Source organism: Dermatophagoides farinae, chromosome 2, assembly GCF_024713945.1.
Source record: "Dermatophagoides farinae isolate YC_2012a chromosome 2, ASM2471394v1, whole genome shotgun sequence".
In the NCBI taxonomy this organism is placed as follows: Eukaryota; Metazoa; Arthropoda; class Arachnida; order Sarcoptiformes; family Pyroglyphidae; genus Dermatophagoides; species Dermatophagoides farinae.
The window spans coordinates 2,762,582-2,785,290 of record NC_134678.1 but is presented as its reverse complement, the minus strand read 5'-3'; the positions used below and the strand labels follow the sequence as shown (position 1 = coordinate 2,785,290).

The 22,709-nt window shown below is 26.9% G+C and overlaps 1 protein-coding gene across 2 annotated transcripts; it reads left to right on the top strand.

The window, feature by feature from the left end:
- The first annotated feature begins 1,266 nt into the window (after window positions 1-1,266).
- On the top strand, window positions 1,267-22,707 carry LOC124489943 (5-hydroxytryptamine receptor). Of its 2 annotated transcripts, none has more exons than XM_047052385.2 (8): window positions 1,267-1,715; window positions 17,926-18,881; window positions 19,825-19,968; window positions 20,526-20,613; window positions 20,785-20,943; window positions 21,024-21,710; window positions 22,304-22,457; window positions 22,516-22,707. In XM_047052385.2, exons 2-8 carry the CDS (start codon window positions 18,447-18,449, stop codon window positions 22,574-22,576), a joined length of 1,728 nt encoding a protein of 575 aa, XP_046908341.2. In that variant the 5' UTR covers window positions 1,267-1,715; window positions 17,926-18,446; the 3' UTR covers window positions 22,577-22,707. The 2 variants fall into 2 exon arrangements, with proteins under 2 accessions (XP_046908341.2, XP_046908332.2); XM_047052376.2 differs by having other exon boundaries at window positions 19,825-20,094.
- The last annotated feature ends 2 nt before the right edge of the window (window positions 22,708-22,709 follow it).

Sequence of the window (22,709 nt, the reverse complement as noted above, 5' to 3'; positions counted from 1 at the left end):
TTTTTATTTTTATTTTTTTTTTTTTGGATAAACATGTTTTTTTTCACTGTGTTTTCATCATCATCATTTATTATTATTATTATTATTCTCCACAACTTAATGAGATCAAAAATTAAAGTCGACATTTGAAAATGAAAATGACCAACAAAAAAAAATAAAAACATCCACACAAAACACAAAAACAACAACAACAACAAAAATATCAGAAAAAAGACCAAAATTCATATATAAAACAACAGAAAAAACAAATATGAACAACAATATGATAAACAAAACCAAAAAAAAAAAACAAAGAACAAAAAAACAAATTCTTGCAATTCACTTGAAACAAATTTGAGTATTCATGTACACTGGAAAACTTCACTTGATCATGTAACCGGAACAAAAAGAAAAATTCCACCGTGAAAAAAGACATAGCTAGGTTGGACTCAAATATAATAGCAAGAAGAAAGAAAAAACCAAGAAAAATTGTACATAAAAAGAATTAATGGCCACAAAAAAAAGAAAAAATCAACAGAACGAAAAAAAAACATCAACCACGAGATAGGCAAATTTTTTTATTACAAAAATATCATCATGGCCCATCATCCTTAAATTTCGTTTTCCCATTATCGTCGATTCTTTCTTGACCAAAAAAAAAAACGTAGCAAAATGTATTCGAACAAATGTGGCATATATGACAACTGACGACAATGACCTGAGCCTAAAAAAGCCATGAGAAAAAACCAAAGAATTCAATTTTTTCCTGATAATAATTTTAAATTCGTTTTTTATTATTATAGAATCAGAGATAGAAAATAATTCTTGTAAGAGAGAAAAAAAATTCAAACCATTTGTCGTCCGGTTTGTTCGGCTATTATTCGGTTGAATGTTTTTTTTCTATTCTTTCTTATTCTGACAATCCGTTAACATGTGTGCATTGTGTTTTTTTTTTGGTGTATTGATTGTTCTGTTTTATACACCAAGTCTTTTGAAAAAAAAATCAAACAATGATGATGATGATGATGATGACGATGATTACCAACAGAAAAATACTTTGGCTCCCGTTTGTTATCAAATAGACTTGCGCTGATAGAAAAAAATTCTCACTTGTTCTCACTCAACACATAGAATTCGATTCAGAATTTTTCTACAGTTTAACGTTTTGTTAGAAAAAATTATATTATGATTATTGGGTTTTTTTTAGTGCGCGTGTGATAACCGTTGCAGACAGTTCTTTGGTAACAATCAAAAAAAAAAAAAAAAATGTGTTCGCATAAAAATGTCAGTTTGTTTGTGAATTTCAGCTAGCACATTCTTGCAAATGAAAACCAAATTATTTGTCTCGTTTTTTTTCTTGGTTCAAAAACGCAATTGAAATTTGTAAATCTCACAGCAAGAAAATATAAAACTTTCTACACAGTTGTATAATGTACACGTTGAACAGTCAAAAACTTTTAACTTTTACGTCTTGACTTATTACTAATGTATTCATGTTCATGTTGACTAGAATCTTTTCAATTATTCAAAAACATATCATTTGTTTATCGATTTTAATATCATTTGTATATGTGTGTATCCAGTAACATTATCTATAAATTTATTCTGTTTTCGCTGAGATATTTTTCTGATTTATTTGAAAAAAACTTTTAACTGATTGTTGTTGTTGACTGATATTTTTGTTTGGCATCAATAATTGAAAGAAAATTCAAATCACCTGTAATCTCGAAGAATGTGTGAGTATAGAAAATTTTAATTTTTTTTTCTTTGCCATTATGAAGTGTTTGAATTTTTTTTTCATTGAAGAATATTTCACTTTTCGTTTCGTTGCATATATTTTCTTTAGATAGATGTGATTTTTTTTTCTTTCCAATATTCTTTGTGCTTGTTTTTTAAAGAATTTTTCAATTCATTCATAAGAACCGTTTCCGAGCTCACAATAGTTGATGATTTTGATGATAATAATGTCAAGACTAGTTTATAAATCATCATAATGATAATAAATATACAAAAAAAATTCCAAATATTATCAGCAAGCCAATCAATAAACACACCCAAATGAATGGTTGTTGTTGTTGTTTGTCTCTATTCATTCATAACTGAATCGATAATATTTATGCAAAGAAAAACAAGAATATGCTAAACATTTTTCTTTCTACAAATAAACACACACACACACACACACAAACATGCACTGACGAATAAAATATCAATAATAATGAACGAAAAAAAACGAAGAAAAAATAAAAAGAATATTTAGATAAACAAGTAAAGAAGAAAAAAAAATTATTATTATTCACCACTCCATTTCCATACATCAGTGTCTGTTTGTTGTCTGTGTGTGTTTGTAGTCTGTGTGTGAATGAATTACAATTTCTCCATTCATCATCATATATATGAAATTAATCCTGTTATCTCTATGTTTAGGTGTGTGTAATCAGTCATCATCATCATCATCATCATAACATCTGCTACCAATCATTATTCTGATTATTTGTTTGCCTGATAATGATGATGATTTTGAACAATAAACATCTTGTTTTTTTTTCTCTTTTTTTCTAAAAGTACATTTTCATTAATTTAATTTTTTTTCCTTTTTTCGTTCATCATTCCGATTCCATTTATCAGTATTTGACCATAACACATAATTGGTCGATAATAAAAATAATCAAAGTGAATCTCTGTGTAAGAAAAACATCGTGTTTATATACCATCAATACACAATACCAGAAAATACAATTTTTTTTTCATTCTCATTACATGAAAATATTCTAATCACAGTGACATTAGTGATTAGCTTTTTATTATTTCTCACATTAATGTGTTTTTTTTTCATCTCATCATTTTTTTTTGTTCATCAATGATAATTGTTCCTGACATTCTCAGAATTCTGATTCTGATTCCGTGATCATCATTAAGTATATATTGTTTGTTTGATTCCAAAGAAATTCTTGTCGAAATACTTTTGATGATTGGAAAGCCAAAAAAAAGTGCCAGGATCAAAAACTTAGTCAAAAAGGCATACCATATACCATTTAATGGTAATAATGTTGTATCAATGCTATAGAATTATCGTTGTTGTAGTTGTAGTTATTGCTTGGTTGAATCCAAAAAAAAAAAAAAAATAGTCTACACTTGTCAGTTTATATTCTTTTAACGTTTCGTTTTTTTTTATTTTCAACATGACATAAATTGACCGGCTTTGCTTGCTTCAAACTGACATTCGAATGTTTGGCATATTTTTTTTCTGCACTCTATATGGACTATCTTAAGATAGTAGAAAAAAAATAGTGAAAGAAATCCTTCGAAACAATTCATTCACTCAATTGATTTTTTTAGAAGAATTTATCGTTTCCGTTTTCTTTCTTTTTTTCTGTTGATTTGTTTGTTGACGCTAAAAGATTTAAGACAAAAAAAAAAGAATAAATTCCATTGAATACTCGATTGAAATTCTTTTTATTTTTTTTTCATCACGTACATTTTTTTTTTTGCAGAAAATTGAATGCCAGCTAAATATATTTTTCTTTATTCTGTTATGGCCATTCTGTGATCATGGATAAATTTTGCTGAAAATTAATAGGTTTTTTTCCAATCCAATATTATTTAACTGATGAATTAACATGAAATAATGAAAGGATTCTGCGTTGTATTGTTTTCTAATCGAATACAATCAAATCGAATGAATAAACCTAATAGCATTAAATTGAACTAATCATTTCGAATTTGATGTCAATGATTGATCACATTGTTTTTTTTTTGGGTAGTGAAAAAAAAGAAAAACTTGTTTCCAATAAGGAAAATGAAAAGAAAAAAAAATCTATTTGTTATCATTTTGACCACTTTTCTCATATATTCACTAATTTTTCATCTACATCTACATCTTAAAGTTGTTGCATTAAAGTTTTCCGTTCTTGGTCATACAAGCTATGTTCTTATTCTATATTGTTATATTGGTATTTGTTTTTCTTATATGTAATATATGTTGAAAGTTTTGTTTTCATTTTTTTTTGTTTCAATCAACAAAGACTTGATTCTATTCAGTATCGAGGACATATTTGTACGTACTTATACGGACGTACGGAAATATCCACAAACTAGGTGCTTACAATATACACAATGGCACAATTTCAGGTTCAACTGTATTTTGTTATTATTAATGTGATATTTTTTTTTTGTCGAATTCATGCACCAAAATGATTGAATCATTGTTTCAAATTCTTCGATACTTATACCAATCATTATTTCATATATTGTTCACTATTGTCGGGTTATATAAATGAAAGCTTGTCAATCTATGGTTCTGCGTTTTTTTTTCTTTGTAATTTTTCTTTACATGTCGTTATTTTTTTTCAACTATTTGATGTATTGCCAAGATATAATCCTAAATAAAGTGTGAGATGGGCTTCATGTACTTTTTTTTTCTTGTTTGTTTCATATTTGTTTTCAATGGTATATTCCATCAAAAATATCTATCGATCCATTGTTCGAGATAATCAGAATTTTATTTCATCCATTATCAGCATGTATAACAAGAATAGAAACAATATATAAATAATAGTCCAATGGAAATCTATTCATTTCAACAACACAAACAACAACAAAAATCGACATATATACAAGACATAAAATCAATGAAATCTTATTCTGATAAACAACTCTTCTATTCATCAGTATCTAATTGAAAAAAAATTCTTTTTTTTTACTATTTTTATCCATTTTTTTCTGTGTATGTAAGCATAGATGTCAATTTATTATTAAAAAAGTCTATTCATATTATTAGTTTTGTACATTTTATCAAGAATAGATTATGTGTGTGTGTGTGTGTTACACATGTTCAACAATTCATTTTTGTATTCATAATATTAAACATCTAATCATGTATATGTAAAAAGTTCAATAAAATAAAAGCTTGCTTACAACAAGATTGATTGATTAATGGTCTAATTAATGGCTGCTGTATAATAGATGAAATTAATGAAAGAATAAATGGATGGATAAAATAGATTGAAAAAGATCTTTTTTTTTCTTTCAAATTCTTCATGAAATAAACGGAAGAAATTGATGAATGGAACAATGGATTGAACATAATTGAACCGCAATGAGTGAATTAATAAAATTGCCAGAAAAACTAATTGAATTGAATTTTAATTCAATGTCAATGTTTACAACAATCTAAATTATGATAATAATCTCTCTGTGTGTGTGTGTGTTTTTTTTGTTGCTGGCAATTATATTTTAGATTTTCGACATATCCATGTTTTTTATCGATTTTTTCTCGCTCATTTCATTTTATTGATCCAAAATTGTGTCTTGGCTTGACAGAATGTGATCAGTTTTTGTCTTTTGCTTTTATCATGATGACATGTCAATATATTTTCCGGATTTCAACTAGTAGATAGTGTCTATCATTCTCATTATTATTATTCATTGATGGTCAAATAATGGAATGAAAAACTTGCCATCATTGATTTTCATTGTTGTAATACATTTCATGTTTTCAATTCTATTCGTTTGACTTGGATAATACACTTAATCTGTGTGTCATGGATCCATTCATTGTATGCATATCCATTTACATTTTGCATCATTAAACTTTTCATTGTATGCATCGGAAAGAAAAAAAAAAGTTTCAGTCAGATAACAGATTCAAGTTGTCTAGCTTTAACTTTAAGGTTTGGTCAATGGTATTACATACTTTGATAATGACATTTTTCATATTGAAAAGAAGCTTGATTTTTTTTCTACCAATGATTTGTAGGAATAAATATTCTTGAAATGCACAAGATTTTTTTTCTTTCAACAATATTTCTCATTCAAATATATATACGAAATGGCTTTCTAAATGTTAAAATTCATTCCATTGAGAATGACAAAGTATATTTTTTTTTTTTTTTTTGCAGAAAACTTTTTATCTTGGACAATCATTTTGAATGGAAAGAAAAAGAGTGATAGAAACGAAGAAATTAACATGATAACCATCAAATATATATTATCATTCATTTTGTTACTTACTGGAAATGGGAATCAAGATTGATTACACATTTGAATGATTTTTATCTTGCACATTTTATTCGTGAGGAAAAAAAATCTTTTGCTAAATATTTCAAATTCTTTTGAACATAGCAAGTTGATTTCTTTTTTTTCTCACTTCTTTTGTATCATATCATATCGTCATTGCATATTATTCTTATTAATTTCTTGAACATTCCTTCATATACATTTTTGAAATGTAATATAGCTACTACTGAACGATTATTAATACTACAGTTTGAAATTGATGCAAGTGCATGTGTGTGTGTGTCATAATAAATTATTATTATTAACTTAATATCATAATCATCATTTGTTTGAAACGATCTTTAGGGCAAAAATTCTTTTCTTTCCTTTGTTTTGCTGCTTTTGCTGCTGCTGATGGATATGTAAATCGGATAAATGTGGAACATGCACAAGCTACATGTCTATGTGTGTGTGTGTGTGTGTGTATGTGTTTTTCATTACATGAATGAATAAAAAGTATGCCGGGTTGTTGAAAATATGTTTTTGTCATTATTAATTATGTCTGCCATATTTTTCATCGTTCATTTGTTGTCAACTTTCCTTGTTCCTATCATCATCATAATCATCATCACCGTTATTACATATTTTTTTTTTTTTTTTTTTTTGGTAATGCATGGTGACGATTATTCTATGGATCGATTTGTTCATTTCATTTTTATTGTTTTTTTTTATTTTGTTTTATTCACATTTTATTTGTTTAGCATTTTTTTTTGTATTTTAAATTATCTTTCATAGTTAATATTTAGTCATCGATTACGTAACCACAATTGTTATGCACCATATTTATAGTAGATTTCCGTGTTATGTAGGTTTTTTTTATGAATTTGATGATTAATCATTCATATTTTTTGGCATCAACATGATTATCATCATCATTGATTGTGTGCGTAAAACGATGATGGAATTCCTTTCAATATAAATTTTTTTTTTTACTACTCCAACCAATTTTTGATCACTTGCGTCATCATTTAGCAATTGTGTGTATGAATTTTTGCTGGTTTTTCTCCATCGAATGTTCGAAGAATATGTTTAATACATTTTCTATAGTTTACTTTATTCTCTTATTGCCGCTTGCAGCAATTTTTTTTCATTTCCATTCGATATATAAAAAGATCAGATGTCTAATATTGAAATTATTCTTTATATTTAGAAAACCTCATTCAACAAAAGATTATATACGATTGTTTGTGTGTGTGTGTAAACATCCAATACCTATACATTACCTTTTGTGATTTTTTTTGTAGGTCAGAATTTCAAACATGATTAGTAGATGACAAAAATTCTTAATATTGGTTTAATCAACAAATACAAATTCTTGGAACAAATTATGCAAAATTATTCTTTTTTTCCTGTTGAATTTAAAAAGAATTTCACATTCACAATACACACATATCATCAGCTTTTAATATATTATTTCATTATAATTATGTAATTTAAAAAAACATTCCGCACTTTTGTTCCATATACAGACATTACATTATCAAACAAATAGTCATGTGGATTTGTTTTAATGGAAGATTTTTGCCCGAAAAAACAAAATAGTCGCTTTTTATTTAATTTTCATAAATAATCATAAATAAATGAGAGAAAAATTGGTTTCAATTTGAATGTTTCTAAATTGAATATATTGTTTTTGATACAAACAAAACAAAAATATATATACAGATTCCTGTTGTTCTGTGTGCATGCATGTGTATGAACATAGCTGTCGTATAATAATGATAATTCAAATCACACGCCTTGTCTGTATGAACATACACATATTTATTCTGTTGTTGTGTTTATGGCAACCAGTTTTTTCTCATTTTTTTTTTTTGATTCTGTTCTCTGAATTTAACTTCTGTTTTTGAAATCGACAAAAATGTATGTGTCTGCATTTAAATAGATACTTTATCGTCATAATTTTTTTTTCTTCTGCATTACATCAAATGTTAAATTATCTGTTTATAAATGATTATGATTCCAAGTAGATTCACTCGTCTTTCAAAAATTTGCCTTCAATTATTCGGTTACACACACATACATTTGAACAGTGATACAAATGCATAAACACGAAGAAATGTTGTAGTGAATCAAATTTTAGGAAAAGCAAAAAAAAAAATCCACTCTATCACAAATGCATTGAAACTTTTCAGATAAGGAAAGAGACATAGGGGCTTCTAAGTAAAAAATGATGATAGGGGGGCGCCGATTTTCAATGAATGTCAAGAATTCTGTTTACTTTATAATTTGAAATTGTTATTATTATCGACAATCATGTTTCATGATGGCATCTTTGCCGTTGTTGATTTCCATAGCATTCATAAAATGTTTTGATTTTTCTTCGTTGAAAATATTCAATGTTTTTTTTTGTAACTAATAATTTGAATGAGATGGAAAAAAATGTTGGCTTCACTACCGAAATTCGTTTTTTTTCTGAATCCAGCGTGATACAATCTGATGTTCTTTTTACGATGACAAAATTGTATAATTGCCAACGTTTCTTATATGTATTTTTGTATGAAAGTTTGTGTGCTTAGAATTTTAAAATAGATTTATTACATTAATTTTGAAGCCCTGAATCTCATATTTTCCACTACTAAACATTTTCATTTTTTAATCATTTTTATGATGTTAGCAAAAAAAAAAAAACAAACAAATTCTGTTCTTTATATCGCTACTTTTCCACACACACACACGCAGACATCGTGAATAGAAATTGAAATTACTCAATTTTGATTCTCTTCATTTCATTTTCATTTAAGCCTATACTTATTGTTTATTTCTCGGTATTTTCAACATTTTCAAAAAAAAAATTTGCTTAAAATAATTGAGAAAAATTAAATTAAAATTGTAACAATAGTAAGAAGAATTTATATATTATAATTCATCTACTAAGCCTTTTTCATTGAAAAGTTTTCAAGGCAAAAAAAAAGTTTTGTGTTTGAAATTTTCCAAAAAAAAAACAATGAAAACAACAAAAATCAGACATTCATATTGGATGATCAAATTTGTTCAGATTACTTTCATTTCAATCTATGCAAATTTATTCAATAAACTTGATTAAGTTTTTAGACAATAGATCTATCTATATATATTTTTATTAAAACACAAAATAAATTCAAGTTTGAATTTCATTCACTAATTTGATGTGATTGAATTAATGCCTGCAAAATGTTTGTTTGTTTCTGTTTTTTTTCATTCACTTTCATCAAACAAATAGCTAATTCAGAATATTAAAATTTGTATGGAATCGCAATGGTTTGTTTGTTTATTCATCATCACTTAAAATTATTGTTATCGATTTTCAATTTTTTTTTATATATATACCTTCATTATATTTATTATCTGATTGTCTTACATTACATGGAAATCGACAAAACAAACAATATTAGTCTAGTTTAATGTGATTTATCTTTTGTTTTTTTTTTTTTTTTTTTTGGTTTCTTCATTTGTTGTTTTTTTTCATATGAAAAATTGATTTTGTCATTTTCAATGACAATAACAGCCATCATCATGGATGTTGTTGTTGTTGTTGTTTTTTTTTTGCTTTTTCAAATTTGTTTCAAAATGAAAAAAACATCAGATATAAAACTAGATGGATGAATGAATCACAAAAAATTACTTATAAAGAATAATAAGAAAAAGTGAAAGTTTTTTTTGTTGTTGTTGTTGTTGAAAACAATAACAAAAAATCTCGAATAACTTTCTCGTATTATCCGGTACATTTGAACGGTTGTATTTTCTAGTTTTCAATTTTTTTTCATTTTGGCCAAGTGTCATTAGATAATGACAACAACCATTGTATGTGTAATGTTTGTGAGAAAATCAACATTCAACATAGAAAAAAAAGAAATGAAACTAGAAAAAAATTGATTATCTTAGCTATTTTTTTGCCTTCACAAACAGAATCGATCAATAAAAAAAAAGAAAAAGAGATTTCCTTTCATCATCATCATCATCATCATAATAATGATAATGATGATGGTGATGTAAATTCTCATTGTGATTATGATTAGGTTTCATTATTTGTTATACAATTACAAAATTTTTTCAATGAAAAAGAATCATTGAAATCAAAATTTTGATACATATTCACAATACAGTTATTTTTACCTTCATTTCAATTATAAAATTTTGTACAACAGAATTTCTGTTTAAAGAGCATTATGATAAAAAAAATTCATATACAATTGTTTTCACTAGAATTTTATCAAATTCTGTATTTAATTAATATACATTCTATTCTGAACAGTATAGTGTTTGATAAATATCCATATATGCAAATTTCTAACTCGTTTATTTATGTTAACAACAATTTTTTTTCTCTTATTCAGTCCAATTATTTGGTCTATGTTTTTATGCCTTTGTTTTGTTTCTTTCTCTCTCTCTCTCTCTCTGTGTGCGTGTGTGTATACAATGAAAATATAATAAACTATCCTTTTTTACATATTACCAGCTTTTTCTTTTTGTTTGCATATATTTCAAATTTCCAATGGAATCAAGAATTCTTGTGGCCATGACTGAAAATTCATTCATTTATTTATGTGTTATACAATATTTTGTGGACTATGTTCAAATTCTATATATATTCACTTGTTGTATTTACGTGCGTTTATATCAATGTTTATCTTTTATCTTGAATCAGCAACAAAAAAAAACTTTTCAATTATTTTCTTGCTTTTTTTGTGCTTTTATACCGTGCTTCAAGCTATCCATATCTAACTCTATAGGTTTATATAACTATTTATTTATTTTTTCCCATCAATGTCAAAGAATGGTATTTTTTTTGTGCAACTTGAGTTGCACATAACCATAACTGTTTATAAATGTTCATACTAACGTTGTTAATCCACTTAACCAAGAAAAAAGTGCATATAAAAAAATTCCATTTGAATTCGATGCATTGTATTTTAAAAGAAAAAAATAATACTGGATGGGTAAATAAAATTTTCTTCCTATTCCCCATTCTGATTTCGATTATGATGTAATCATTCAATTTCAATATGATTAGATTCTATCTCTGGTTTGGTTTCTTTTTCAAGTTTTCAAATTATAAAAGAAGAATGCTTTCTCTCTCTCTTTCTCTGGAAAAAAACCAGATTTTCACTTGAAAATCTGGTTCTTTTGACAATTATTCAATTGGTATACCCATTCTGACATTGTGTGATTGTGTGTGTGTGTGTGTGTTTGTATATATGGTCATCAGTTCTTTTATTCATTGAATGAATTGTAATAACATTTCCGGTTTTGATTGAATTTTCAATCCATAACCCATGTAAAATGTAATAATTTGATTTATTTGAAAAAGAAATCGCTATTTGAAAACGATAGAAAATTATTGAAAGCAAACTACAGTGATATATAATAGTGTGCACCTTAATTTGATTCAAACCATGCATAACCACCATTCAATCATTGATTTGTTTTTCACACAAATGTTGCAATGAATTGTTTATTTTTCTTGAATATTTCACATTGTATTCTTTGTTTTGGAAATATGGCAATGATTGAATAGAAAATGACTAAATAAATTATTTGAATCCAGTACCATCATTATTATCATTAACAATGAATGAAGAATAATGAGTATTAGATTTCGACAAGTTTAATTAACAAATGTTGATTATATTACCATTGAAAATTCATTCATTCTCAAAACAATCCTGATTAGTTTGGTTTCATTTCAAATGAATGAATGGATAAAATTTTCACACCACATGAGTATTATTATTTATCATATTACTGATTATGATATGATACGTTTTTTTAAAAAATTTACTTTGGAATTAACTAAACGTTTTTATAGGAAAATTTTTCTCATTTCATACAAAATTTCAGTTTCATTTTTCTATCACTGTCATTGTCATCTGTTGTTCACATAAATAATTTGCTGATTATGGGAGAAAGATTTTTCTCCAATTTTTTTTTGAACAATTTTTCTTTTTGGATCATCTTTTTTTTCATTTCCTTTTGAGTAATTAATCGTAATTGAAAAGTTTCAAGTTGATATATTCTTTTTTTTCAGTTCTTCATCATCAACAACAACATCATCATCATCATCTTTTTTGATTGTAATTGATGTAATCAAGCGAATAAATTTCTGGTTGAATTATGTTCATGTTCTGTTTATAAATATGCGTTGTTTGTGTGTGTGTGTGTGTGTGTGTGGGTGTATAAATCAACTAATCGAATTTGGATTCAATTTTTTTTTCACTTGCTGCCCTTTTTCTCCAATCGACTCTTTGATGATTGGTCTTGATAATCTTTAATGATAAAGCTTTTCGATGATTGAACATGATAGGAAAAAACTATTACGAGTATGATATAAAATTCGTTGAGTTCATTCATCAGCATCCATCATCATCATCATCATCATGTTTTGTGTTCATATGATAAATTATATGATGAAGATATATTATTATACACTGTATATAACTAGACTATACGATGATGGCAATAAATATTACTCGTTTACTTTTTTTCATATTATAATTTGTTTTATTATTATGGTGCATATAGAAAATCAAATTAAACGGTTTGACTATTTCCATACGTAAAAAATCAATCAGATTCAATTCTTTTGAATCTTTAACAATCAATAAAAACAGAGTAAAAAGGAAAATATTGATGTTTGTTATTGTAAATTTCATTTCTCTATATGAAAAAGATGAGCCTAATGTAAATTTGGTATCTATGGTACATCACACAATCGCCTAGCCATCCATTTCATTACTTGTTTTCGGTCTGTTGATTAGCAATCGATCGCGAATAATGCAAACTAAATCATTCATTCAATGATTCATTCAACGAAACTAAATATTCTAGAAAACGAAAAACGAAATGAAAACAAGAAAAAGTCAAATTATACATGAAACCAAAGATCCATCCATCGGTTTACAAGGACAGCAATTGGTATTTGTTTTGATATTCGATACCAACAGAAAAAAAATAACGCTTCACAGCGGGTTCAGATCTTTTGTTTTGGTAGTTTTTATCCCCATTTTTTCCTTTCTCTATCTCTCCACCCCTATTGCTCTCATGTGGTCAGCACATATAGCCTTTATTTTTCATGTTTATTAAAGCCGGAAATCTTGTTTGATCGTCTTATTCCATCATTCCCTATTTTCCCGTATATTGAAATGGTAGAAAACTTCATTTATTATTATGAATTCCAAATGTAATAAAAGTGTTTTTGTTTCGTTTTTTGGCGGTGATGGGTATATTTTTTTTTTGTTTTTGTTTTTGTTTTTAGTTGTTCTAAAGATCTGTTGTCTGTTGTTTGTTGTCGACAACGACATTTGGAATAGAATTTGAGTGTCTCAGAATTTTTCATGAAGAAATATAATATTTTGTTGTTTCAATAACAATGTAAAACAACTGACATAATGAAATTGGTTTTTCATTACTCAAAACAAAAAAAATTTTTCTCCTGATCCAAACCAGGAGAATTTGTTTCTTTCGGTTCTTTTTTTCTTCGCTTATCGTTTATTCTTTGTTGTTATTCCAGAATTTTTGTTTTCAATTTTCAATCCATATGGATTTATAGTTTGTTTTTTACTTTTTTGTTCGAAAGTTGTTTTATTTTCGTTACTTTACTTTTGTTCTAATTTTATCTTTTTTTTGTATGTTTATCATTTGGTTGGTTGGTTTTTTAGTTGCTAAAAAACAAAAATCACATCAAATATTCAAACAAATGGATCATCTTTTTATACACAAATGTTTATCATTACAGCTATACAATTGCATTTGGAAAAAAAGACAGAAAATATGAATTTTGATTCTTTGGAATGAAAAACTTTTCCCAACTAAATCTTTAAGCCGTGTGTGCGGGTGTGTGTGTATGAATCAATAACAACAAATCATTGAAAAAATATTCGATTCCTTCATTTAACATTTTCATTTTTCTTGTTTTGGTTGAAAAAATAAAAAACACACAATATTCTTGCTGAAACAAAAATCTTATTCTTTTTTATGATTTTTTTTCTTTTTCATTTCGAATTCTACATTTGTCTTTTTAGTTAGTTTTTGTTTTCAGCTTCATCATGAGATATGACGCTTATACACCATATGTTTAGGTTTTCTGTATGTTCTATTTTTCAGCGTTTTATTCCATCTTATTCTTTTCATTATTATTAATTCGCTTTTATTTTAGGATTCTATACCGTTCCCAAGACGACAAGCCTAAACCGATTCTTCATTTATAGTTTCTGTTTGTCTAGTGTTTATGTGTGTGTATGCGTGTGTTGGCATCGCTTTGATTAATTACAAGTAAAGCAATATTTTACAATGTATGTATGACAAACAAACAAAAAAAAGAAAGAGAAAAAACCTATTATTTCAATACCGCCAACGATGTTTTATATTATAAAAAAAGATGATGACCGATTAAGATGATGATGATGATGATGATGATGATGACAATGAACAAAAAAAAACAAAGTGATAATAACGAGAAAAATATTCATTATATAATGTTGCAAAATAAATGAATGGGATAAAAATATCACATACACACAGAACATATACAGTAAGCGGAAATTTTTCTCTTAGATCCATCTTGGATCTCTTATCTTTCTTTTGCTTTATTCTGGTCAATATTCATTCATATATTGTTTAGTGGTTTTGATTATTCTGTATGTTTGATACATAAATGATGATGATGATGATGATGATCAAAAATTTCTATAGTTTCCTATACGCTTATATCGAAAAATATATACCCATTATCTCTTTAAACATGGCTATAGCTATCATTATTATTGATACAATGGTTTTTCATCATTTTTTTTTTTGGTTTTTCATCATTTTTTTTTTTTGAATAGATAACGTCTTCATTAATATATATAGTAAATCATCATAGTTATATAATATAAAATAACTGTTGTAATAAAGTAAACAATTGTTTCAATCATTTTCAAACTATCAAGTTTTCTTATCATTAAATTTGTATTTAACAGAAAAAAAACTATTTAAGCCTTCTCAGATCACATTCATATGACACAATTCAACATTAAAATCAATGAAAATTGAAGAAAAAAACCAATCGATTAATGACAACAATAATTTTAATGATGATGATAAATATTTGTTATTTTTCTTTGTTTTTATTTTCCATCCACCAAAGACAAATGATGATCATTTGATGGTGGAGAAGAAAAAAATTTAGCTTTTTTTTAAAAAAAAGAACCATGAAAAAAATAACCAAACTTTTTCATTAGGTTTTTTTTCTGTATTTGTGTTTCGTGGTTCCATTTGCAATCGGGTTTTTTCTTTTTTTTTTTTTTTTTTGTTTGTTCATTTTTGCCCACATTGTTGGCAAATTCAATGGAAACAAAATGAAGAAAAAAAATTGTTCATGTTTTTTTTTGCAAAATGCAAAACTACAAGCCATCATTGTTCATCAAATTTTTGTTTTTTTTTCTCAATTTTCCTTTTTATTATTAGTATCACATTTGATTTTATTTTCTGGTTGCTATATTCACATGTTTTATCGTATATTAATGACAACATTTCTGTCAAAAAAAAAAAAAAAAAAAAAAAAATACTTAAAATGAACGAAAAGTGATATTATCAATGGTATTATGAAAAATTGACAAATCAAACAATCATATACTTTGTTTGTTTGTTTTTTTTCCATAGAAATACAACAAAATGTCGTATAAACAAAGAAAATTCTGAATTTCTACTTATAAACATAGATAGATAAAAATGAATGACATTAGATTTTTCGTAGCTCATCATCATCATCATTATTTTCAACAAAGTAGTATATTTTAGATATGGAAATTCGATGCCCAATATATATATGAATCATTATAATACAATGTATATATATCATATACATTATTTTTTCATTTTTTATTTCATAGTAATGTTGTATTTTACCACATTTTATCACCATATATATTCATTGTGCGGTTGTTTGTCTGCATGAATCGAATATACAATTATTACATGAATGAATGTTCATCCATTACTATTCATTGTGAATCTATCATTTTTTGATTGGCTCTCAAATGCTTTAGCGATGATGATGATGATGATGATGATGATGATGACAATAGAATCAAAAAGTAGATTGCGTGACATGAAAGACAATCATCAATGTATTTTAATGTATGTAATTCAAACAATAAAATGAACACTATTGCTTTTCCGTTGTGTTTTGTTTTGTTATGATCTTTACACTTTTCTTTTATTTTGATCTAATTTTTTTTATTCGTCTAATTCTAGTGGTTTTTTTTCTTGTTCCATTAATGTTTCTGGATAAATGTAATGAAAATGATTTTTTTTTCAGCAATCCTTTTTTTGTGCAATATTGTGGTAATACAGCAAACACATTTAGTGGCAATGCTACACCGATTATGAACCTTATATAACTAGATAGATTTTTTGGTTTTTTCAATCTTCTTAAAGCAAAAAAAAAAATGGATCCAAACACCAATAAGAATGAAACATATGGCCAAAAAAAAAAATCTATCATCGATCGAGAAGAAAAGAAAAAAAAATACAAACACGAAAATCAGAATTTCAGAAAAGGAAACAAGCAAAAAAAAAGACAGAAAAATCCTAATGAATCTTTTAACTAGAATCACGAAGTAAAAAAGCCGAAAAAAATAAAGAAAATAATTCCGATATCGACTGGTATTGGGTGTGTGTGTGTGTGTGTGTGTATTGGATTTGTTGCATTAATACATTTCCTGAAATTTCTTTCTACAATGGCTATGCATATATATATGTTTTTAATTTAATAACGGCAACAAAAATAAAAAAAAATTAGAGCAAATGAAAGTGAAGAGAAAAAGTAAACGTTTAGTTTAGTTTAAATCAATTTAATATTCTCTAATTTTTTTTCACTCTCATTTGTTCATATATGAACATTATCGAATTATTATTTGGCCAAGTTTGTGTGTGTGTAAGCTCATTTGAGGTTTTTTTTTCTCTTCGTTATGTGCAGAAAAAATCGATCCAATTTTTTTCTGGTTGTTTCGTTCCATTCAATTTATTATAAAACGGTCCATATGGAAGGAAAAAAAAGTATGATGATGAAATTACCAGAAAAAAAAATTTTCCACACATAATTTTGAAATTTCAATGCAAACGATATATCCACTGATGAATGAATTGTTATTTGGGTGGAAAATAAAATTCCGATATATTAAGCGAAACTTTTTTTTTTTTTTGTTAGCGCCTGTTTCCGTTGTCTGTCGTTCGATAAAGTCTCACTATATTTTTTTTTTTTTTTTGGTCAAAAAGGCGGTAGAGTGATGGAACAAAAAAAAAACCATTTCGAATGTACATTTAAAAATGTCACGAAATCCGTTTATATATATTTAATGAACGTGGAGAGAAAAAAATTACGTAATATTTTTTAAAGTTTTATAAATATTTTTTTTCAGTTTGTCAGAAAATAAAAATCAAAAACTTTAATATAGCTTATTCACATTTTTTTCCCCGGGCCGGAATACTGATAAAGTTTTTTCACTGTCATCGTCGTCATTGATGGACAGCGATGGATGCAAACCACAGAATTTCGATAAACGAATTGATAATGAGAAAAACCAAAATGAAAAAAAGAAAAAAAAACTTTTCATTATAACTTCATAAAATTAGTTGGTTTGTTTTTCATCAAATTTTCATTTGGTACAATTGATCAGCAGAATAATATTGATTCAGTAACTTGTTTCTCTCTCTCTCTCTCTCTCTCTCTCTCTCTCTCTCTCTCTCTCTCTCTCTCTCTCTCTCTCTCTCTCTCTCTCTCTCTCTCTCTCTCTCTCTCTCTCTCTCTCTCTCTCTCTCTCTCTCTCTCTCTCTCTCTCTCTCTCTCTCTCTCTCTCTCTCTCTCTCTCTCTCTCTCTCTCTCTCACTCATTGTTTTGTTCTCATTTTCTCGTTTTTCTCTCAATAGATTTTTATTCAATTAAAAAAAAAAACAAAAATTAACGTGAATATTCTAAAACTGTATGCTTTGGTTTTCTGTATACGTAAATGTTTCATGTTTCAAGTTTCAAACATCATCATCATCATCGTCGATTAAGTGCAATGATTGTTGACAATTATTTCATTTTGCCGGCACTAATCCTATTTGTTATGAAAATGTATTTGAATGAAAATTGTGAAATGGAAAAAGAAAAAGAATATCAACAAAAACAACGATATTGATCATGAACATGATTGAAATGAATACAACAAAAACAATGTGATATTGACTTAACATCTTGTGTGTGTCAATCTTGTATCACAAAAATTATCATTCCATCCTCTTGTTATATAACCAAAAAAAAAAAAGAAAACGCTAAATGTGTAAACAATACGATAACGAAGTAAAAATATAATCAAAAGATAATCTTTGAAAATAATTCAAAACACATCACTATCCTCGTCATCATCATCATCATCATCAGATCAATTTATTAATGTAAATGAGAAATGGAGAAGCTAAATCAAACAAACATTATGCCCGTTATTGTTACTACTATGATGACTACAACAAATAACATCAACAATACTTCGATTAATGCTGTTGCCGCTGTCAAAATTGATGTTAATTTTGAAGACAATACCATTGTTTATATTTTATCCGTAAGCCTAATTTTAGGCATATTGACTTGTTTGACTATTATTGGAAACGTATTTGTGATTGCTGCCATTATAATGGAACGTAATTTACGTACTACAGCTAATTATTTAGTATTATCATTAGCTGTTGCAGATTTAATGGTTGCCTGTTTTGTAATGCCATTGGGTGCCGTTAGTGAAATTCGTCAACAATGGTCATTAGGTACATTATTATGTGATATATGGACATCAGCCGATGTTATTTGCTGTACAGCTAGTATATTACATCTATTGGCCATAGCTTTGGTAAGTTTTATTTTCTTTTCTTATCAAAACAATTTTTTTTCTCTTTTTTTTCCACTGTTCATCGATCGATGATAAATTCAATCCAAATCATCAGTTCATATTATATTTCATTAACAATTCAGATTATTCTATCATATTGACGATGATTGTTGGATATTTTATTCAACAAATATCATTCTTTGGAAAAAAAATATATATCATTAAAATAACGTTTAGTGTACACTGTACAGTATAGTAAAATATACATCATGATCTATCAGTATTTTTCACAATTGATTGACCATCAATGATTGATGTGATTTAGTTTAATTTTTTTGTTTTCTACAGTTGCTTGTGTCCAATCGATTGTACAAAAAAAAAAATCTGTAACTTTATGATGAACGATGAAAAACTTTCGCCTCGAATACTAGACTATTAACCAATAATTATTTAGGATTTTTATTATCACCCATCATCAGTGTAATGATGATTTTTTTTTACACTGGTACAACATCATGAAAAGAACCGATGAAGCGTCAATTATAATTGGAAATCAAACATTCTTTGTAAAACGGACATACACATTCTCTGTAAATGATTATTTTTTTTCCTTTGGTTCTTGTTTATTGTATTTTTTCCTATTGTTTATTGTGAATAGGACAAAAAAAAAACAAATCAGATCAGCTGGTGGTTGTCCGTTCTGCAAACAAAAACATTTATACTCAGCCATAAAATGTGACATAAGTTGAAAGTTTCAACTTGCAACATTAAAATCGTTATATTATTATTGTATTATTGAATATAATAACATTGACAATTTTTTTTTGACCAAATCAATGTTCATCATTATAGCAACAACCATTATCTCTACTATCAATATCAAACTAATGATGATTTTCAATATTGGTTTCAATAATAATAATAACAATTATTATTATTATTATTATTATTATTATCATTTTAGGATCGTTATTGGGCTGTTACATATGTTGATTATATACATAAACGTACATCACAAAGAATATGTTGGATGATATTCGCTGTTTGGGCCGTGGCAGCAATCGTTTCAATACCACCAATACTTGGTTGGAAAGATCCTTATTTTAATGTACGTGTTGAACAAGAAAAACGTTGTCTTATTTCACAAGATATTGGCTATCAAGTTTTTGCCACTATTTCTACATTTTACGGTCCATTAATATTTATTCTACTACTTTATTGGAAAATTTATCAGGTTAGTAGTCGATCATGATTTTCATTTTTTTTTCTTTGCTTTTGATTTTTTCTGAATTTTTTTTCTTCTTGATTGATTTTGTTACTTATAAAAAAAATATTCAATATTCACTTCAAATGAAATGATGAATGTGACAAACGTATTTGATTGAAAAAATTGATAGTTTTTAAATTTTCGTTTTTTTTCCAACATCGTAATCGCTTATCATTGAATGGTGTATGGGAATTCCCAGGAGTTAAAATCGTGATTCTAATCGCTTGTGTATTGGCAGAAAAATTGTGTTGTGAATTTTTTCCAAAAGAAATTAATCGTATCGATTTTTTCAACTAAAAGCTTTTATAAATTATTCTGAATATATGAATCAAGTTCAATAAAAATATGACAAATAACAATAAATAATATTCTCTTAAAATATCATCACACATACATAGGTTGCACGCAAAAGGATTCGTCATAAACCAGGCAAAACAATTGCACCGGCATCCGCTACTGTCAATCCAAAAATAATGAATCATATGGGTAAGTAAATTCATTATGAATGTTTGTTCAATCAATAAAAAATCAATTAAATTAGATTGGTATAGAAATCACAGATTTTTTTCAAATCAATTAGTATCTAAAAATTGAGACGCGTCTAGGTGTCAACACTCTTATTTAATTCATTTTTCTTTTTCATTATTTTTTATTCAGACGATAAAATGGTTGCAAAAAAGTTTTCGTTCAAGAATAAAATATTTTCATTACCACAAAACTTAACGTCAACGCCTACTGAAAAAAATTCATCAAATCCTGTATTACGAAACAATAGTGATGATCAAATTGAATCGATGGAATTTCCACATGAAAAAGGTGTGGTCATTATTGTGGTGAAGATGAAACTTGTGATTTTATATTCTTATATTAACACAATCTTTTATCATTCTATTTAGAACAATGTAATGTTGATGACGATTTAATGAACAATGATGAATTGAAACAACAAATAGAGCTAATACAACGTACAAATGATTCTGATACAGGAAATCATGGTAGCTGTGGTGATTATATTGGCAATAATGACAATGAAAAGTGTCTTTTCGATTTGAATGCTTCCACATTAATGAATCAAAGTGTTCAACATTATCATCATCATATCCACAATAATCACATCAATAATAATAGAAACAACAATAATGAAAACAGCTACCAAAATTCAAATAATGATTTGAATCACAGAAATCATCGAAAACATTCATCTTCATTTCATTCGTCATCATCGACTTCGTCTTCTATTGATGAGAATACAATGATGATAGCTGTTACAAATGAAGTGCCCTGTTTGATAAAACAAAATTTCCCATCAACTCCACCATCAAAAACTATAACATGTAATAGTGACAATGATTATTCCGGTTTGAATGATATTTCCCCAACAACCGGACAACAAGCCGTCCATATTACAGAAACGGCAACAATAATAACGAAGACGGCGACAGCAATAATTGAAAATGAAACTAATCATAAAGATGCTCAACAACATCTACAAATGAATCAGATACAAATGCGTAAAGCTATCAAAGAATCTATTGAATCAAAACGAGAAAGAAAAGCGGCAAAAATTTTGGCCATTATCACTGGTATGTTGGATTGTTATTACTATCAGTTTTTCAATTTAACAACAACATGAATATAATAACAAAAAAAAGTGAATATTCAAACCAATGAGAAATTTTGGTACAATTTTTCCTACACAAAGACGATAATTAGGAACGATCAACCTTAAAATTGTCATTTTCTAGTTTCAAAAAAAAAAAGAAAATTCAAATTAATTCACTATCATGATAATGATAGGATTGAAAATCGAACCATTTGTTTTATTTTTTTTTCTCTGACATTGTTTGATTGTACTCATGATCATTGAAATGTATGCATTCTGGTGCAATTTAATCAGCTAATAAGTTTTTTTTCATGAAAAATTTTTGGTTTTCAAATACAAATATACCGAATTCAATTCGTCTAATAAATGTAATTTGTATGTGATAGTGTGAAAGCAGATAGTTTTCCAGACTACTACAGTTATTTGAGTGTGTTTAATCTATCCGTTTGTGTATATGGAGAAAAATATGAAAATTTCTTAAATTCAATTTGCCTTATTATTTTCTTTTTTTTCTCAACATTTTTTTGTATTTGTTTAAATTTTTTTAATTTCATTTATTCTTATTTTATCCAGGTATATTCGTCATGTGTTGGCTGCCATTTTTTGTCATGGCTTTGGTTATGCCATTATGCAAGAATTGTCAGCCTAGTAAATATACTTTTAGTATATTTTTATGGCTCGGCTATTGTAATTCATTGCTCAATCCAATAATATATACCATTTTCAGGTATGACCATTCTCTGTTAATTACTTTTTCTTAACTGTTTGTAATTTTTCTATTCAAGTCCTGATTTTCGGAACGGATTTCGGCGGATATTATGTGGAAAAAAAAGACGACAACGGTGATTATATTGTGATTATTATTCCAATGGTTATGATGACGACAATGATTAAAAGAAAAAACATCAACAACAAAAACAAAAATAATATCAATAAAAAAAAAAGAAAATAAACAGAATACTGAATTGAATGACCACCA

What these genes read in the sequence shown, in the direction of transcription:
- LOC124489943 (XM_047052376.2), top strand. Translation starts at nt 18,447, where the DNA reads ATGGAGAAGCTAAATCAAACAAACATTATGCCCGTTATTGTTACTACT. An exon ending in AATTTTGGCCATTATCACTG is followed by an intron (nt 21,711 to 22,303) that starts GTATGTTGGATT and finishes TATTTTATCCAG; the next exon opens with GTATATTCGTCATGTGTTGG. An exon ending in ATAATATATACCATTTTCAG is followed by an intron (nt 22,458 to 22,515) that starts GTATGACCATTC and finishes TTTCTATTCAAG; the next exon opens with TCCTGATTTTCGGAACGGAT.